The sequence below is a fragment of the Brassica napus genome, unplaced genomic scaffold, assembly GCF_020379485.1.
Source record: "Brassica napus cultivar Da-Ae unplaced genomic scaffold, Da-Ae ScsIHWf_363;HRSCAF=573, whole genome shotgun sequence".
NCBI classification, from domain to species: Eukaryota; Viridiplantae; Streptophyta; class Magnoliopsida; order Brassicales; family Brassicaceae; genus Brassica; species Brassica napus.
Window position 1 is genome coordinate 98,399 of NW_026016444.1, and position 18,875 is coordinate 117,273.

The 18,875-nt window shown below is 35.9% G+C and overlaps 2 protein-coding genes across 2 annotated transcripts; both read right to left on the reverse strand.

Moving 5' to 3' along the window:
• Positions 1 to 1,895: 1,895 nt before the first annotated feature.
• On the reverse strand, positions 1,896 to 4,069 carry LOC125603631 (E3 ubiquitin-protein ligase PUB23-like). The gene has a single exon (XM_048774532.1). The coding sequence runs from the start codon at positions 3,454 to 3,456 to the stop codon at positions 2,236 to 2,238; it is 1,221 nt and encodes a 406-aa protein (XP_048630489.1). The 5' UTR covers positions 3,457 to 4,069; the 3' UTR covers positions 1,896 to 2,235.
• Positions 4,070 to 11,971: 7,902 nt separating this feature from the next.
• Positions 11,972 to 14,759, reverse strand: LOC106422369. The gene is made up of 2 exons (XM_048774529.1): positions 12,841 to 14,759; positions 11,972 to 12,761 (listed from the first exon to the last, which is right to left on the reverse strand). The coding sequence occupies exons 1-2, from the start codon at positions 13,678 to 13,680 to the stop codon at positions 11,973 to 11,975; spliced, it is 1,629 nt and encodes a 542-aa protein (XP_048630486.1). The 5' UTR covers positions 13,681 to 14,759; the 3' UTR covers position 11,972.
• Positions 14,760 to 18,875: the final 4,116 nt, after the last annotated feature.

Sequence of the window (18,875 nt, forward strand, 5' to 3'; positions counted from 1 at the left end):
AAACTGGTACCAGACGACTTACACTTCAGTCGTCCAGACGACTTCCAACATCTCAGACGACTCAGACGATTTACTGGGGCTATATTCGTAAAAATGGCTTCTGTTTTTTTGTTTGGTCACAAGGGGCTGAGCTGTAATTTCACTAGGCTTTTAGGTTAGTTGTGCATTTGATTCAAGTTTGGGTATAGGTTTGGGATTAAAATCAAGTTGTGGGTTAGTTTTGGCAAAAACCCCATTAAGTTAAAACACTGATGCATGGATACAGATAAGAAAAAAGAAAAAAAGTATTATTAAATACTATGTGGATAATAATATTGTTCACGAGGGTGTACTTAATGTAGCAATTAATTTGGTTGTTGCAGTTACTACTCCAAGTCCCGTGGAAAGGGGTGGAACGATGTACTTCACACGTATAAATTGAAAAGCAGGTATCGAGTGAATTATATATGGCGCATTTAAATCCAAAGACAAGAGGGTAATTAAGTTTCGAACCCACATATCTATCTTTGTACTTATTTATTACTGGGCCATCATTGCTTTTTAGAAACTCGTTATTTTTTTATTTATCAATCGTGTAAGATTTGGCAATGAAATCGCAAGTGGACAACGATGAATTTACAAACCCTCACACAAACGAGACAGAAAGAGCTATTACAATCTTGAAGATCTTACATACCTCAAAATCTGATACAATTAAGGATAGAAACAAAAAAGTATTTTTTACTCTCCGATCAATGGCGTTTCTCATGTTAGCTCGAGAGACACCCAATTACGGTACACTATCAAATTACGTCACATAAAATAACATTTAAATCAAAGTATACAAATACGACTGTTTCATTTATCAAGTCGAAGACTTTTAGGTTTGTTTATTTATTTATGAATAATGAATCTCTCTATCTACTGTTCAACTACAGCTACAGCCTAGTAGCCTACAAGGTATGGTCCAGTCTGGTCCCACTTTATGTACTTTAAAAAGCATCAAGATTTTGTAAAGCTGCTCGCAATACATGACTACTACTATGTTTTTGTTAAAATGAAAAGTGATCACTATCTGTTTTTATGTGATATGGGTGGGTGTCATGGTTCAACACTAGCATGCTCCTGGTTATTTTCGGTGTCAACTTCTTTGTTCTATTTTTATTTGGGTGGCTATTATTGTAGTATTATGTATATATATTTTTCACATAATACATATTTGGCTTCACTCTTGACCTGCGTTTCTAATTTCCCTGGTCAATGATAATTTTACTCATTTCTTATAACCAAGAGTAGTTTAGTCATTAGATTCAATGCAAAAGCATATTCTTTTATAATTTGATAGTATACTAGCATTATATTCGACGGAAAGGCATATTCTCTATGAATTTTTTTTCCAAAGAAAGGCATTATTACTCTAATTGAAAAAAATTAAGAAGGAAATGCAACCCGATGCCATCTGAAATTTCAACCACAATGTTAATGCTTGAAATAATTTTTTCTTCTCCATATTACTATATTTCTAGAGTCAATATTTTTTTTTCTTTATATTACTATATCTCTAGAATCAATAATTTGCTGTCGTCACTCTTCAGTTTTTTGTTAAAGTCTATCATATAGAAGTATTCAAATTGGATCAGTGATCGATTTATAAGTTTCTTCTTAAACCTAATTGGTTACTTCCAATTACATAAGGCACTTAAAGGTAAGGCATTTCTGCCTTTGTATTCTTGTACCGACACCGTGTGTGCACTGATTGCATATAACATACATGGATTTTTGCAGTTAAAACGAGAGATAACATGCGTTGGATTAATTAATAAACTCAGTACTATAGGAATTTGATCTAAATTTATATATTATAAAACTGATCTATGCATCTTATTTATCATTAGCCATGAGGAATTATTGTAGTCGAAAACTTATAATAATGGAATAGGATATATTTTTAAAAACCATGCCACAAATAGAAGCGTTTTCACAATAACGTGAGAATAGGCATGTAACATGCGATTTCATTCATATCTTCCCAACTTTTATTACTAATAAAATTTGATGAACAATCTCCGCTATTATCTACATCTTGAACATCGAAACTATAAAAAAAAAAAACTAAAAATATTGGATTCACTATAGGAATAAACCACTAGTCTTTCCAACAAAATACGTACGAAGAATAACTTTCATATAAAGTGTTTGCACTTGTTGAGAATCAGACTCGTGTATATGATTGTAGGTTGTCCTCTTGGTTTTTCATCACGAGGGGTATGCAAGAATCATATTTCTTGTGAGACAAGGCGAGTCTCTCCAAACTCTAGCGTGCAACTTAAGCAACTCCTTTGCCTTCTCTTTAGTCTTGCTTCCACAGCTAACCTGAAGCACAAGACACAACTTCGCTACAACCCCCAACTGTAACATCTCGTTTAGCAAAGCCGGCGTTGCACAGAACCTCCCAACCGAAAACAAAACCCTAACAGCTCTATCGCTTGCTGTCTGAGAAACCCTAAGTATCTTCTTGCACACCACTGCTATAGCTGCTCCGTGGTTCAAGAACTCTGCTCTTCCTTCCGCACACTGACACAATAGATCAAGAACCACCATGGCCATCTCTGGACCTCTCCTATCTGATGAGAAACTCTCGTCCATGAGAAGCTCTATTATCATAGAGATCACTCCAGCTTCCACGGCCTTGTGTCTGTTCCTTCCCCATGGACATACGTTCACCAATATATGCAACGCAGATTTTGTCGCCTTGTGAGAGATCCGGTCGTCCAAGATCTGCACGACCTCGGTGAAAATCGCTGGCTTCAAAGTCATGATCTGCATTGGATCCGCTACTTCAAGAATGTTTTTTAGAAGCAAAGTCGCATAGGCTCTTGACTCGTATATCCCTCGGTTCATGATTTTCGTCAACGAGTTTACAATATCGTTACCTTTCTTGTTGTTTAAAAGATTCTTGAGACATGTCTCTGAAGTGTCAAGATGGTAGAGTAAGCTGAGGGCTTCGTCGGTCAAACTCATCGAAGAGCCTTTATTGCTTACGATGGTGGCCAAGAACTCAGGTACTCCTGCCGCCTCCAAACAACGCTTGTTGCTAGCGTTCTCGGAAACGATATGACGAAGTCTTTTGAGACACTTGGCTAGGTTTTGATGAGAAGAGGCTGAATCTTTTAAGAGCTTTTCGATCTCAGATTTAGAGATAGGAGGTCTTGGCGTGGGGATCCTCTCTACGCCGTGGGATGCGTTTAAAGTGCACCAAGATTGGATCAGACGGCGAAGAGTGTGGTTCGGGGTGAGATCTGCGTCGGTTATGTCTTGTTTGGTGACCGGACACGAGTTCTTTTTTGCTGAAAAGAGCCATTTCTCGATGCTGTCTCTGTCGTAGGTTATTCCGGTAGAGACTATCACCGGATCTTTCATGATCTCTAGAGAGATGGGGCAAAGGAAGAACGGAGGAATCTCGATCTCTTCATCCATTGAGCGGTTACGAGTTTGACGAGAGCTTTAATTAGTTATATTGATCAAAGAAGGTAAGGAAACAAACACACTTGTATACTATATGTATCTTGCTACGAGCTGTGGTATTTGGATTTAGGGAGGATGTGAATTGATTTGAAACTTTGAATAATAGGAAGAAGAGAGAGAGGAGCTTGGGGGCTTTAAATATAGAGGAAATGGCGGAAATTCACAGCTAATAAAAAGTCAATATACGGAAAATACAAATACTTTTTCATATATACTCTTTGTAAAACTGTCCTTAAGTTTATTAATATTATATTCTAATGGAACGAACGAGGAACATATATTTGACTTCCTTTTTTTCTTACTCACATGCCATAATTGATTGCTTCTTCGTATCTTTCTAGGTTTACACATTTTTTGCCTCCCCTTTTGACTTCTGGTTTTGTTCTTGGAGCGTCGTAAAAGGAAACAGTAACGGTACAAATATGCTAGTCCTATTGTATAAATTTTAGGGTAATTTAGCAAAATCGTTAATAATGGTTTGATGAAATTCTTGAGACAATCCGTTTTCTAAAAAAAAAACTAACTATAGATGTGTATATCATATATACAATCAATGCTAACACTGATAAGAGAAACTGTACATCGGAATGAATTTGAAAAACTATTTAATCTCATACTGAAAATATAGCCCATCAAATAATATGAAAATAACAATCACTATAAAAAAAATGAGCAATTGTCAATAATAGCACATTTTGAAGTTTATGTTTCAAAAATAGTACTAGAAGGAGAAAGTCACAAAATGACATTCATTAAAGGGTAAAATATCTCTAATACCCTTGGTTTAAAATTAAATAAACAAACAAAAATAAATAAAATAAAAATAAAAATAATATAAAAAAAGATTTTTTTTAATAATTTCAGATTATATGTTTTCAGATTCAAAATTTTTATAATCTTTTTTTGAAATTTTTTTTTTTGAATTTTTTTGAATTTTTTTTTTCAAATTTTCTTTTTATAATTTAAAAATACTTTTTGAAACTGTTTTTAAAATTTTTCTTTTTTATTTTAGTATTTATTTTTTATAAAATTTTAAACCCTAATTCCAAAACCCCACTCCTTAACTCTAAACCCTAAGGTTTGAATTAATTAACCCAAGATATATAAATGTATATTTATCTTTTTAATGAAACCTATTTTTGTGACTTTGAGCCTTGAATGTTAATTTGTGAACAAAAATTTGGTTTGGTGCTATCCTTATCTTTTTCTCAAAAAAAAAAATCTTATAAATGCCGGATAATATAGAAGAACTGCATTATGACAAAAACGAATGATATTTAAATGATTTATTTGCATTTCAACGTCGTTTACAATTTCCACGACTGCAGTTACAACTTTCTAATTCTAAAATATTATTTACCTTTGATTGTTTCTTCTTTTGTTACCGACAAAACCTAATTAAGTGCCATTAACGGTCGACTTAGACCCATACAAACTTATATCGTTATGTTCAACCTTTTTCTAGGCTCTTCTACAAAAGTTTGAATATTAACATCTCATTAAAATGTCTTTCGTGATATTTCATATTTTATTTACTTTGACAACTTTATGACGTGCTATATAATTGTAAGCATCTGCCTATTAAAATGTCAAAGTCTAACAAAAATGGACAATACTTGATTATCTTTTATGAGAAACAACCACTATAATAGATATGCTCGACTTCAACAATATAATAAATATGGGCAGTGCGTCGATCATGTTCTTGTCGTATTATTGAGTTTCTGACAGCAAATGCTTTACTAAAAAATAGTGTATGATTAAACGATAAAACCATATAAAACAATTAGTCGATTCTCACTGATCAAAATTTCAAATCCAACTCTCAACATAAAACTTCAAAGTGGACTTCAGAATTTCGAATATATGTTATTTAAATATTTATCATCATGAAATGTTAACTCTACAGATTAAACCATTTTTAGTTAGTGTCAATATAGTTTTTTAAATAAGTTACATAGAAAATATATATATAGTTTTAAAGTGAGGATCGTGAAGTGGTACGTATTGGGATGAAATTTTATACAAATCAATAATCAGCTACGAATAAGATCAATCAAATATACTTATATGTAGCCCTTTTTTTTAAAAAAAAAAATTATATATATATATATCAATATTATTAAAAGGGAAAGAGTCCTAAAAAATTTACTTAAAACAAGTCATAGTTGGACCATTTCATTTAACTAGAATTCCTATTATTTCTCATACTACTAACTTAATTATTCTTCATTAAAAACAAATGGGTGTTTTTCAAAACCAACCCATATTTTCAATTCAAATCCAAAACCAACCCCCTTTTTTTTGTCCATACTATTCATCAATAAAATTTCCATACTATCCTTATGTTTTTGAACTATTCACAAAATTGCCATTTTTATTTATTTTTTTATTAATTTCGAAATTAGCAAAAAACCAAATACACCCAAACCATTTCTTCTTATTTACAAAAATGCCATCATCATCAATTTTTTCAACCACCATGAACCACCATTTTTGAGCTCTAAAGCTCTAGAATTCAATTTTCAACCACTTTTTTTCTCATTCTAACCCAAAAAACTTCATTTCCTCTCATCTCCTCTACATTTCCATCTAAAAAACTCTCATAACTCTCATTTTCAAAACCACAAACTTCATATTTTCGAGTTTCTTCATTAGTGAATCGTTAAACATGCTTATTTTTGCTCATACTTGGAGTTTGGACAGTTGAAAAGGTTGGAAACGAGCTTTACACAGGAAAAAGGTAACTATTTACATGGTTTTCATTTTTTTTTCAGATCTGTGTCGCGACGGTAGACTGTTTTGTATGTCTACGCCTCCATGGAGACTTACGATGCAGTCTATTTGTCAACACACGGGTTAGTTTTGCAATTGACCAGACAAATTTTTTTTCTAACGCAGACTTCCCCAGTAGTCTCTGTCTTTACCTTTGACAACAAAAATAAAACTTTCGGTAGACTTACTCAGACGTCTACTTAAAAGAGGTTAGTTTTTCATTTGACCGAACTTTTGACTTTACAAAATAGACTTCAACGGAAATCTACAAAGTGTAGACTGCCAACGAAGTCTATAAAATGTCAGTTTTGCATTTGACCAAAATTTTGACTTCGTGGAATAGGTTAGTTTTGTGTTTGACCAAAAAGTTTAAAAAACCGTAAAATTTTTATTAAATTGTAGACTTCATATGCAGTCTTCTTATCCTAGAAAAAAAATCGTAGACTGCGTATAAAGTCTGTCTTTTTATTTTGGTCAAATGCAAAACCAACCCGTCGGATTTGAACGTAGACTTCAAAAAAGTCTACACACAACGTAGACATTCATTTCGATCTAGTGATTGGAAGTCAAACTTGGTCAATTGCAAAACTAACCTCTTTCAAAAAAATTCAAACATGTAGACTGCATATGAAGTCTAGTTCTGAAAGTCAAATTTTGGATGAATTCTGGTCAATTGCAAAAACTAACCTTTTTAAATTGTAGACTGAAATAAAAGTCTACATGAACAAAATCACAACTTTTTTTCAACTATAGAAAGCAACCCGTGAAATGGTCAATTGCAAAAACCAACCCAAATCGTAGACCTATTTCACAGTCTACGTCTGTAAACTGAAACGAACGTCTAAATTGTCAGAGACGGAATATTAAGTCTACGTAGAAAAATCTATAAAAATGCAAATTTGTGTATTATTCATTAAGTTTTTTCTAGTTTTTTTGTTTGAAACTGTGTGTTAGTTAATCCTAATGGGTTTGGGTGATTTTGAAAAGAATTGTTTTTATAATTATGAAGGTATAATTTATTTGATTTGACAATGTTGTTAGCTAATAATTGTAGACGTATTTGTAAGTCTTCGTTTATAGTTTTATGAAACATGAAATATTTCTTTGCTGATTATGTAAACCTGTATTTTTTTTTGCAGGATATGGCTCAGATACCTGTTGTATATGGAGAATGGGTGGTGAAAGGCTCTTTGTGGGAGTTTGTGGTCAATAATCGGAAAGGAGGGAGAATGTTTCTTGTGCCAGATGGTTGTACACATGGTGAACTTCATGAAATGGCACAAGAAGATTATGGTCTGGACAAGAAAATCGAGAAGGTGGAGCTAACATATTCCTTACCAGACGTCATTCTACAGCAAATGGCTCCGGATACTCCTCCTATGCATGTCACGAATGATAGACAAGTGCGGAACTTGATCGAGTTGGCCAAGACACACTTTGTACGCCTTTGTGTATCAAGCCAGAGCCAAGTAGAAGCTGGAGTTGATGATGATGATAGTAATTTTGCTGATGAAGATACTGGTCAAGATACTGATTCAGAGTGGGATGAAGATAGTAATGATGCTGATGATGTTCAAGCAACTGCTGATGATGTTCAAGCAACTGTTGCTGTTGATGTTGACGATGGTGTAAACTACAGTGATTACGGGAAAGTGAAAGATGAGGATTCTGACGAGGATGCAAATGAAACGCTTTATGATGGTTATAAAGCACAGTTCTCTGGTGGGGAAGGAAGATCGTTGTCCTTAAAGGACAATATATATGTCGGTCAGAGTTTTGCTAGTAAGGATGAGCTTGTTTCAAAGCTGAAGTCGGTGGCTGTGGAATATAAATTTACATTCTCAGCATATAAGACAACGAAAACTCTGTATGTGGCTAAGTGTCGTGTTCAAGGATGTGGTTGGAAGCTTAGAGCGAGTGTGAAGCATGGGCCAAAGACATTTTGGGTGACAAAATATTCAAAAACTCATACATGTTCAGTGGCGGATCGAATGGCTCAACGGAAACATTTTACTCCGAAATATGTTGCAAGACTATTTATAGAACGGGTTGGGATCATAGATGGGCTTACACCAAAGCATATCAAAGACGCGATGAGGAACATGTTTGGTATGAAGCTTGATTACAACACTTCGTATAGAGCTTTGTTATCTGCGCAAGAGTTGGTGAGAGGAACAGCAGAAGATGGATATGAGAATCTGCCTTCTTATTTGCGTCAGATCGAGATATCGAATCCGGGAACTGTCACATGTCTTGTGAAAGATGGTGAAAACAGATTTAAGTATCTATTCCTATCTTTTGCAGCTTCGATAGCTGGTTTTAACTATCTTAGGAGGGTTATTGTGGTGGATGGGACTCATCTATGTGGAAAGTATGAAGGAGTTATGCTAGTTGCTGCTGCCCAAGATGGTAATTTTCAGATTTTTCCGTTGGCTTTTGCGATTGTGGATGCGGAGAATGATGAGTCATGGGAATGGTTTTTTACCCAATTGCGGAGATGTGTTTCAGATCAGTATGCTTTGGTGATAGTTTCTGACAGGCACGGTTCCATTAAGAAGGCGTGTGAGAAGGTTTTTCCTTGGGCAGGGCGAGGAATATGCTATTATCATCTACAACAGAACATAGTCCAAAAGTTCAAGGGAAAGCACATGTTGTACTTGGTCAAAGGCGCTGCTTACGCACATACGCTTTTCGATTTTAACCGCTACATGGATGAGATACGGAGTATAAACCCAAGCCTTGCAACATATTTGGAGAATGCTGACGTCTCTTTATGGTCACGAGTTCACTTTCAAGGTGACAGATACAACATAAAGACTAGCAACATCGCAGAATCCATCAACTCTGCACTTAAGCCAGCCAAAGGATTCCCAATCTCATTCCTTCTTGAATTTATACGCGAGAAGCTAGGAAGGTGGTTCTTTAAAAGGAGAGAAGATGCTTTGAGTCTCACTTCACATCATAGTCGGGGAGTCGAAAACTTGTTGGCTATTCGTGAAGAGTATGCAGATATGATGAATGTGGAGCGTATTGATGGTTGGCGATTTGTTGTGAGAGGAGGACATCGAGATTGTGTTGTTGACTTGGAACTTCGGAGGTGTCAATGTGGTGTGTTTGATATTGAGAAGATACCTTGTTCACATGCCATTGCAGCTGCAAAGGATGCAAATATTCATGTCTCTACGCTTGTATGCCCATCCTATTCAAAGAATTATCTTTATGCAGCATACGCGGCAAATATATATCCCAAAAGTGACGTTTTGGAAGCTCCCAACACTGATGACACATCACCTGCCAATGAAGAAGAAGCTCCTAACACTGATGACACAACACCTGCTAATGAAGAAGGAGCTGATAAGGCACGTAAATGTCTTCCTCCAGAGGTCAAGCGTGGAAGGGGTAGGCAAAAGAAGTCGAGGTGGCAGTCTTGGCTAGAAATTTCCAGGATGAGGGGAAACCAACCGCGAAAACTGCACAAGGATTATAGTTGCTCCCAGTGCAAACAACCGGGTCACACTCGTCCTAACTGTCCAGGTTAAACTGGTGTTGGCTGTCTTATTGCTTTAGATGTTGTCTTATGTCTTGTGTGGAACTTATTAGTTGTATTGTTGCTTTGGATGTTGTCTTATTGCTTTGGATGTTGTCTTATGTCTTATGTGATGTGTAAAACTTATCAGTTGTCTTATTGCTTTGGATGTTGTCTTATGTCTTATGTGATGTGTGAAGCTTATCAGTTGTCTTATTGCTTTGGATGTTGTCTTATGTCTTATGTCTTAATGTGTTAGTCTTCTGTTACAGAACGCATACTTCTTTTGTAGTCTTCTTTTACGGAACGCAGACTTCTTTTATAGTCTTCTTTTACTTACCGCAGACTTCTTTTGTAGTCTTTTTGAAAAGAAGACTAAGTCTCTGAGTTGTCTCGAATTTGTATTTTTGGTCGAATATGAGCTAAGAAAGACTAATATACTGATAAAAAGATGATGTCTAGATAGTAGTCGAGTAGCAGACTTCTGTAAAAGTCTTCTGTAAAAGAAGACTATTACTTAAGTCTGCTGCAAGCAAATTACATAAGTTTGTTACAAACAAAAGTGTGCTACATCAGCATGTTACTCACAGCACAATACAATAGTCTGGTACAAAAGACTACTACATCAACCTACATATATCCGATGAGGAAAGTCACCAAAAAACTTCATACTTTCCCTCAATTCTACCCAAAGAAGTGGATTAACCTTAGTCATAGACACCGAGATGCTTGTAATCACGTTTCTCTGTGCCGTTTATCCTGGTCTCATCAAATATCTCACTCGCCATCTGAGACCTGATTGTCTTGATCTTCTTATCACACAGCTCATGAGGTGGGAATGGCATGCCAAGTGCATGACATTCTATATACTTCAAGCAATACACTCCACAGTCACCACTTTGTTTGTTTTGTGGCACCCCAGATTCACGCTCATGTGTGAAATCAACCGTGTACAACTCCCTCTCCGCACCGGTAGATAACATACGCAGCATGTACGGCAGCATGTGTGCAATAGGCTTCACGGCCTTAGCAATTTCTGCATCCGTAGCGTAAGCAAGATCACTATCCCAAATGACTATGCGTCTCCTCGGGATTGATATCCAGCAAGCTACCCAATGATCGTTCTTGACCAATAATGGCGCATATATATCATCAATCTCCAGTGCCCATGTCTTATTTGATCTGCTATACGCTGGTTCCTCGCCTGTGTAGTAGTCTAAGGCGCCAGGAGGGAGTAGTTTACCTGAGCCGTCAGGATTGGCAGGAGAGGCCAGAAACTCTGAGTACTTTGCTGTCCACATTTGAGTAAATACAGCATCCAACATGCAAATTCTGTCCGACCTAAACCATTCAGGGTGCTTTGTGTATCGGAGCCTTAAAAGATTAATGCCAGCATCCATGTGCTGCAGTTACAACATTAGAGACTTCTACATCAGAGACATCTACATGCGAGAGAAGTCTACATGAGAGAGAAGTCTACATACCGTGTCAATCAACCATTTTGTTGGAGTTAGTAGTATGTAGAACCAATCACTTGATGAACCTTTGACCTTCTGTCGCCATTTGCTGTGAATAATCAAATTAAATAAATAAAACACTACAAAGTCTTTATATAAAGAGCAATTAATTTAGGAAATAGATGACTTACGGGTCAAGTTTCACCCAATCAAGAAGAGCAGAGAGCTTTTGGCGATCAGGATTAGCAAATGGGTTATATCCCTGGCCTTGCTTCGGCTGGTTAGGTATAATAACCTTTGCCGTGCTGTTTCCATCAAAAGGAGACTGCTGAGTTGCAGCAAGCCTACGTTGCCGCTCACTCTTAGCACGGGCCACAATGCGAGCAGCTCTCAGTTTACCAACTTGTTTCAGTTTTTTCACAGAACCATAATCAATGTGTGATTGTTCTTTATCTACTACAACCACACTTATGCCTCCATTCTCATTTTCACTCTCACTCTGCATTTGTTTTCAGTAGAAATAACACATTAATAACAGCCACAAATTTTATACAAACCAAAAGAGAACATACAAATGCACACGTTTTTCAAACCAAACAAGCTAATATTCCAAGGTTCCAAAACAACATGAAAAAGGGCTAATATTCCAAGGTTCCGCACAACATGAAAAAGGTTCCACCGTTTCAAATCCAAATGCAAATGCAAACAAGTTACTTCTTTTTCACTGATTTTTTTCCTCTTTTCGGATTGAGTGGTTTGGGAGATGTTTTGGTACTAACCACAGTGGCTTGGGTGTCTCTAGCTTTGGCTCTTGTTGTCATTCCTTTGGGAGCTGTTTCCGCAGCTTTGCTTTCCTCGGCTCTGCTTTCCTCGGCTCTGCTTTCCTCGGCTCTGCTTTCCTCACCTTTGCTTTCATCACCTTTGCTTTCATCACCTTTGCTTCCTTCAGCGCTGTCCTTCTTAGCTTTGTCTCCATCAGATTTGTTTGCCTCAGGTACATCAGTAGATGAACCAGCTTTGGTGTGGTCTTCTTTCCAACCTTCACGCACCATCTTCTCAACAGCTCCCACTTGAGTTGTAAGGCCCTCAATCATGTGGGATTGTGTCTTCAGAGTGTTCTCGCATCTGCTCAGCCCCTCAACCATATTAGAAGTCAGGCTAGTTAGCCAACGAACTATTTCTCCTTTCATGGTCTCCACATCCAGGCCAGGGGACTCACGAGCCTTTTTGCGTGATTCTGCATCAGACTCTGTGCGAGAAGGGGACACTGTCTTCAAGCTTCGCATCATCTGACCAGCTTCTGTCTTCATCGGATGGATCTCCACCTTCACATTTGTCCACAGTTTTGTTCCGACAAGAGGCCAGTGACTTTGTTCCCACGCCCAGCCTGAAGAAAACATTGCCTTCACTATGTTATCAGCCTTCTCATCTTCCAGCTCACCATCCCAGCGAGGGAACATTTCAGAGTAATCCTTCATAGCAAAGTTCTTAGTCCTAGTCTGCAGAAGATAAAACTATTAAGTTAGTATAAAACCACTTTATATCAAATTAATGCATATATAAACATAAGAAGCATACCTGTTTCAAGATATTCTCCTGGAGTCTTCTCTGGCCTTTGGCACCTAAGAAGGCAAGTAGAGGTGGGGTCGGAGAACCTTCTATAGGGAGACCATACCCAGCTCCGAATTCAGGGAGACAGCAGTAGACCCAGACTTGAAGAACCTGAACAAAGCCTTCAATAGCATACGTCTTTGTCAAGTCTACACCCTTCACCGACTCCATCAAGAATTTAAAGGCTACTCTTCCCCACGGATAATCTTCAAAAGCATCTAGATCCATCACTAACCTAGCCAGGCTAGCCCGTGTGGGTGACGAGGTTCTTCTTGCTTCGATGAAGCCAGCGTAGATGGCTAGATACCCTAAACGCAGCCGATCATCTCGAGACCATGTTCTGCACATCTGACACGCTGCAGTTAATTCATCAATACTTGGCCCCCGGTCGAAATTCACTCCCATCTGCGCCCAAAATGCTTTCATGTCAGCCGTTACCTCAACCAACGGATTCTCGAGATTCTTCACATACTCGCAGTTCAGGCCAGTTATCTCTTCAAATTCATGCAGAGAAAACCTCAATGGTTCAACACCTACGAGACTCCACAACTCAAACTTCTTCTTGCAGTCAAGCTGAAAACACAGTATATAGTGCACCAGCCTTGAAGCCCATCCAAACTTCATTTCGTGGAACTTTAAGAACACTCCTACTCTCGAGTTCTTGAGCTCCTCCCATTCATCTGCCTCGAGTGCTTCTTTAAGAGCAGGGAAGAGCTTGCTGTCATTGCTGTAGTAGGCAATGCTTTTATTCGGAAAAGGTTCCTGGCCTACACTATACAGCCTTTGTGGGAAATCAAGTTTATCCATTTTGAAACCTGCAGCAAAAAAGCAAAAACAAAAAATTACACAAGAGAAGTTTACAAACGAATAAAAGAAGTCTACAATTCAAAATTAATTCTATGCGAGAAGTCTACAATTCAGAATGAAGTCTACACGAGAAGTCTACAATGCAGAGTGAAGTCTACAAGAGAAGTCTACAATGCAGAGTGAAGACTACACGAGAAGTCTACAATGCAAGATGAAGTTTACCCGAGAAGTCTACAATGCAAGATGAAGTCTATCAGAGAAGTCTACAAATCAAAATGAAGTCTACACGAGAATTAACCATTCAAACTAAATTAATAACCCAAACTCTATCATAAATCGAGAATACGAAACCATCTAACCAAACTAAATTTGTCATCCTTCGACGGAAGCCAAAAACAGTATACAACAATTCAAAAAATATGTCTACATATCAACAATGATTTGTACCTTAAAGTAGACTGACCGGAAGCAGAAAATGGATTAGAGAAGAAACTAATAGGTTAGTTAACAAACTAAGAGAGAGGTTACAGGAATATAAGTCAACTAGTTAGGTTATTAGTTAAACGAGAGAAGACATAGAGAGATGACGTACCGTTCGTTCCCTGGAAAGATGAAACACAGTTTGTTAGCTCGCTAGAGTAGAAGCCGTGAGACTGACAGGAAGCAGAGATTTGGAAGTCGCCGGCTCAGATCTGAAAAAGAAAAAGGTAAAGGTGGTTACTTTTAGCAACGGAGCGGACGAAGCCGAAGACAAGCCGAAGACATTTAACTTACCAGAGCGACGGAGTGGACAACGACTAGTTTAAGCGGCGGAAACGGTGTGGCTAGAGTTCGCCGGAAATCTCCCCGAAAATCGCATGAGAGAGAGAACGGCGGGGATTAGGGTTTTTTTTACCCCAAAAAGCTTAACAAATCGTATTTATATTCTGGGTAACTTTTCTGGTTAGGTTAAAAGAGGTTTGGTTTAAATTCGATTTGGTTAATATTATATTGGTTAAATCCGGTTAGGTTAAATTTGATATGTGGACTTCTTTGTCAGTCTACAACGATTTTTTTCTTTCCCTTTATTATTTGCGAAAATTAAAAAGATAACTTACTAAATTTTTATTTATTTTTTATATTTATTAATATATGATTTAACATTCTTATTCATAAATATGGAAATTTAATTTAAAATAAAAAGATTTTATGTGAACACCAATAAAATAGACTGAAAAGGACGTCTCCAGCTAAATAGACTTTTCTGTAGGTCTACGAAACCCTAAACCCCAAATATCAAACCCTAAATGTTTTGCTTGATAATCAAAAAGTCCCAATTATACAAAATATAAACTACTAAACATTAATATGCAGATTTAAGTTAATAAAACAAAAAAAAAACAAAATCTAAAATCTAACCCTATGAAATCAACCACTAAAAGACATAACATGTTATAACCTTTTGTTTGTAAACTATAAACATTGTCCAACACATGATAACCAAATTAGTATATATTCTTGAAAATTGTTCAATTATATGAAATTTTAATTTATTTAGTTCATATTATCCATTATATTGATGATTAGTTAAAAATATCACTATAATTATTTTTATACATTTTCAAAATTAAAATTTTAGATCAAATTAGAGTATAGACTACAAACTAAGTCTATAAGGTAGACTTCTTAGAAAGTCTAAACATTTGTAGACTTCGTTTTTTACGTGTAGACTTCCAAAGGATAAAAACGTAAAATACATTTATGTTTTTTGTTTGGTCATAAGGGTTAAATAGTACTTTCACTACCCCTTTAGGTTGGTTTTGCATTTGACTGAAAGTGGGGTACACTTTTATATTTGACTTGAATATTTGGGTTGGTTTTAGCAAATCTCCCAAAACAAATTAGTCATAAAAAATGGTACTAACCTAATTATCTACTTATATGTTTACTATATACGCATTATTCCATCATAAATATTTTGAGCTAATATTAAATAATGTCCACCCTATATTTATATAGTATATGGTTACTTGTGATTTATTTAATAGATAATACTTTCGAAGACTATAAACAAAATATAATATCCATTGTAAAAAATACATTTTTTACAGAGATGAACCATTATTTTATACTAATCTTATTAACTAAACTGATTTCATTAACCATGTTATATATATGAACACTTCAACATTATCAATCACAAACTAAACGATGTTTGTCACAACTTAATATTCCAAGTTGGTTGTATTATTTTAATACCAAACCAGTTTCTATAAAAATCCATAGATATGATTATGGTCTACATAAAACCGGTTCAATCTTTCCATCTGCTATATTTTCAGAAAATGACTATTTATCTTCGGTTCTGCTAGATATTTAGTCTAACCAATTATAAATCGGTTAGTGATAACTTCTAAAACTTTGAAAACACTTTGTTATTTATTAACACTATATCGATACTTTAAAACATGTTAGCAGTAGAATTGTGTTTTAGAACAAATTCTACTTATTTTAAAACATAATATTATTTTGAAATAGTTTTGATACTATGTGTTATATTAAACATAGTTATATATATATTTGAAATAAATAATTATATACATAAATTATACTTTTGGTTAACTAAATTATTTATCAACCAAATAAAAATATTCGGGTAATTCAAGTTTTCGTGTTATCCGATTTATAAATAGTATTTTTAGGATATGCGGTTATTTAAAAATTGAATGTAATTAATATTTTTAAATATATAATTTTTATTTAAAAATTCAGGTATTCATTTGGTTCTCGGTTCGGTTTCAATTTTTCGGTCATAGATTTATGATTTGCTATATTATTTATGCAATTCAATTCAATTTTGGTTTTTCAGCTTGGTACGGTTTGGTCCGTAGTTTTGGATAAATGTGCTCAAACTTATACACTATCTTATATAGAAATTCGTTTACAATATATTTAATTACAAAAACAAATCCGCGCTTTCCAAACGCGGGTCAAAATCTAGTATATACTTATATGTAGCCCAAAACGCATCATATTACGGCTGGATTCAATTCAGTAGTGTGGAGCTTCAACTTATTATACCAAACTCACACAAAAAGTTAACACGGTTTCAAATATATTACCACTATATATTTGCATGAATGTGCATGCCTGTATGGCTGTATTGGACCTTCCTTAAAATAACAAAATATAATATTCTATATTCATGCAAACGAGATCACTAATTTTTTTGACCAATCAGTCAAAAAAAATTATTTGACCACACTCTTTTAGCAATATAAAATAATTTAATCCTACTTTACGACTAACAATGCAATTGTTAGGTACAATGCATCTGAAGATCTTGCAGAAATTTTATATAGTTATAGAATTTCTTTTCTTCTTTTTATCATTATATAGTTCATCAAGATCTCCAGAAAATGCACCAAGTATTTCGTGCCGTGTCAGTATATAAAATCTAAAGTCATAATATGTAAATTAATATTTGACCTATATATGTGGTAAAAATGAGGATGCCACATCGTGGGGATTAACCAGTCCTTTTAGTTATCTGGGAATAAGCATCATATCAGGTCCATGACTAAGAGCAGCATTAACGCGCAAGGGGGGGGAAAATGGGTTCTAATTTGGCTCATTTGGGTGAATAACCAAAACAAGAATGAAAATTGGAGAAGTGTGCATTATTTTTATTAATTGGCAAACATGGTGATGGAAGGCATGGCTTTTACATTTCTGTCCTCAACAACACTTTAACGTCAAACATGGTGATGTGAATGCTATGAACATTAACGTCATTAGTGGCAACACAATTTATATTCATCCAAATGCTACATAAAAAAAAAATTAAGAGAGGGAGATAGAAAAAAGCTTTAACCAAAAAAAAAAAGGGAGATAGAAAAAAGCTCACTCTTTATCTTCAATATAAATTGTTGTGACCAAATTCACCTGCAACACATCGAATGTATGTTACGTTGCTCTGAATTTATGTGGAAATCTGCAAGTAAGTGGTTTTACCTGAAGAAAGGGGTTGGGGAGAATCCAAGAGAAGTGTTTCTTGTAGCTGATGATTGATGTCTGCTACTTGCTAGAGCCGTCGGCGCCGAATCAGCGATTCAATTGGATACAAACGTTGAAACTCATAAAAAATCTGAAACAAAGAGATGTCGAAAAAGAAAGAGGCCCGCATGTTCTTGGAGCGTGTGAGCGACAACAAGATCAGAATTGATTAGACTCAGATTGTTGAAGGGAGCTCGAGCGGAGGAAGATCGGGTAGGTAGCTCTCTAACCAAATTTGATCCGCTCTCATCATCCACCGCCACTGCCGTCTCCGAACCTTCCTCTCCTTTCTCGCTTCCACTTACGTATTATGAGACGACACTGGTTTAGAGATCCTTCGGCAACCGCTTCGTTAATCTTGATTGGCAGTGACAGCGACGTTGCTAGCGTGGTTGTTGTCCTTGTCCATAGCCATGATTATTAGCTAGGATTTTCAAATCAGGATTTTTGTGGGAGGTGATGGAACAGAGAGAAGGATTGTGGTGCTGGAGATTTGGTATTGAACGGGGAATTATTGAAGAATCTAAAGGCAAATAGTGGTTTAAATTTAAATAAATTTAGCATTAATTCAGAAGCAAGATAAATAAAGGAGTGGTGTCAAGTCTATTTCTGCGTCTGACTAGTAGATGTAATAGGGGTAAAAGTGTATTTATGAAAAATATACAGTACCATAGCTATTCACCTAATTAAATAAGATAACATAGTCATCTAGTGCAAAAACCCTTCTAATTTTGTTTTTTATTACTTTTTTTTTTTCTGTTTTGTTCGATTTAAAAAAAAAACATTAAAAATGGACTAAACGCAGGCCGCTACGTGTTAGTCGGGCCCGCGAAAAGTGGCAAAACTCTCACAGACTCACCTCTTACGGAAGAGGTATAAGAGGCAGGTTTTAAATAACGGTGGGACCTATATGATTTTTAATTATTTCTTTTTGGAAGAACCAGCCTTAAAAAGCAGCGTTATTGATGCTCTAAAGTGGCTCACGGAAAAAAAAATCTAAGAACAGCATTAACGCTGTCTCTTAGTGGGTTTTAAGAGCTTTGGGGCCCGTAAAAAATCCAAAACCCAGACCTTCTTCCTATTCTGCAAGAGGCGAGTTCGGTGGAATATTTATACTGTTTGCGGGTTTCACTGACACGTGGCTGCCCGCGATTGGTCCA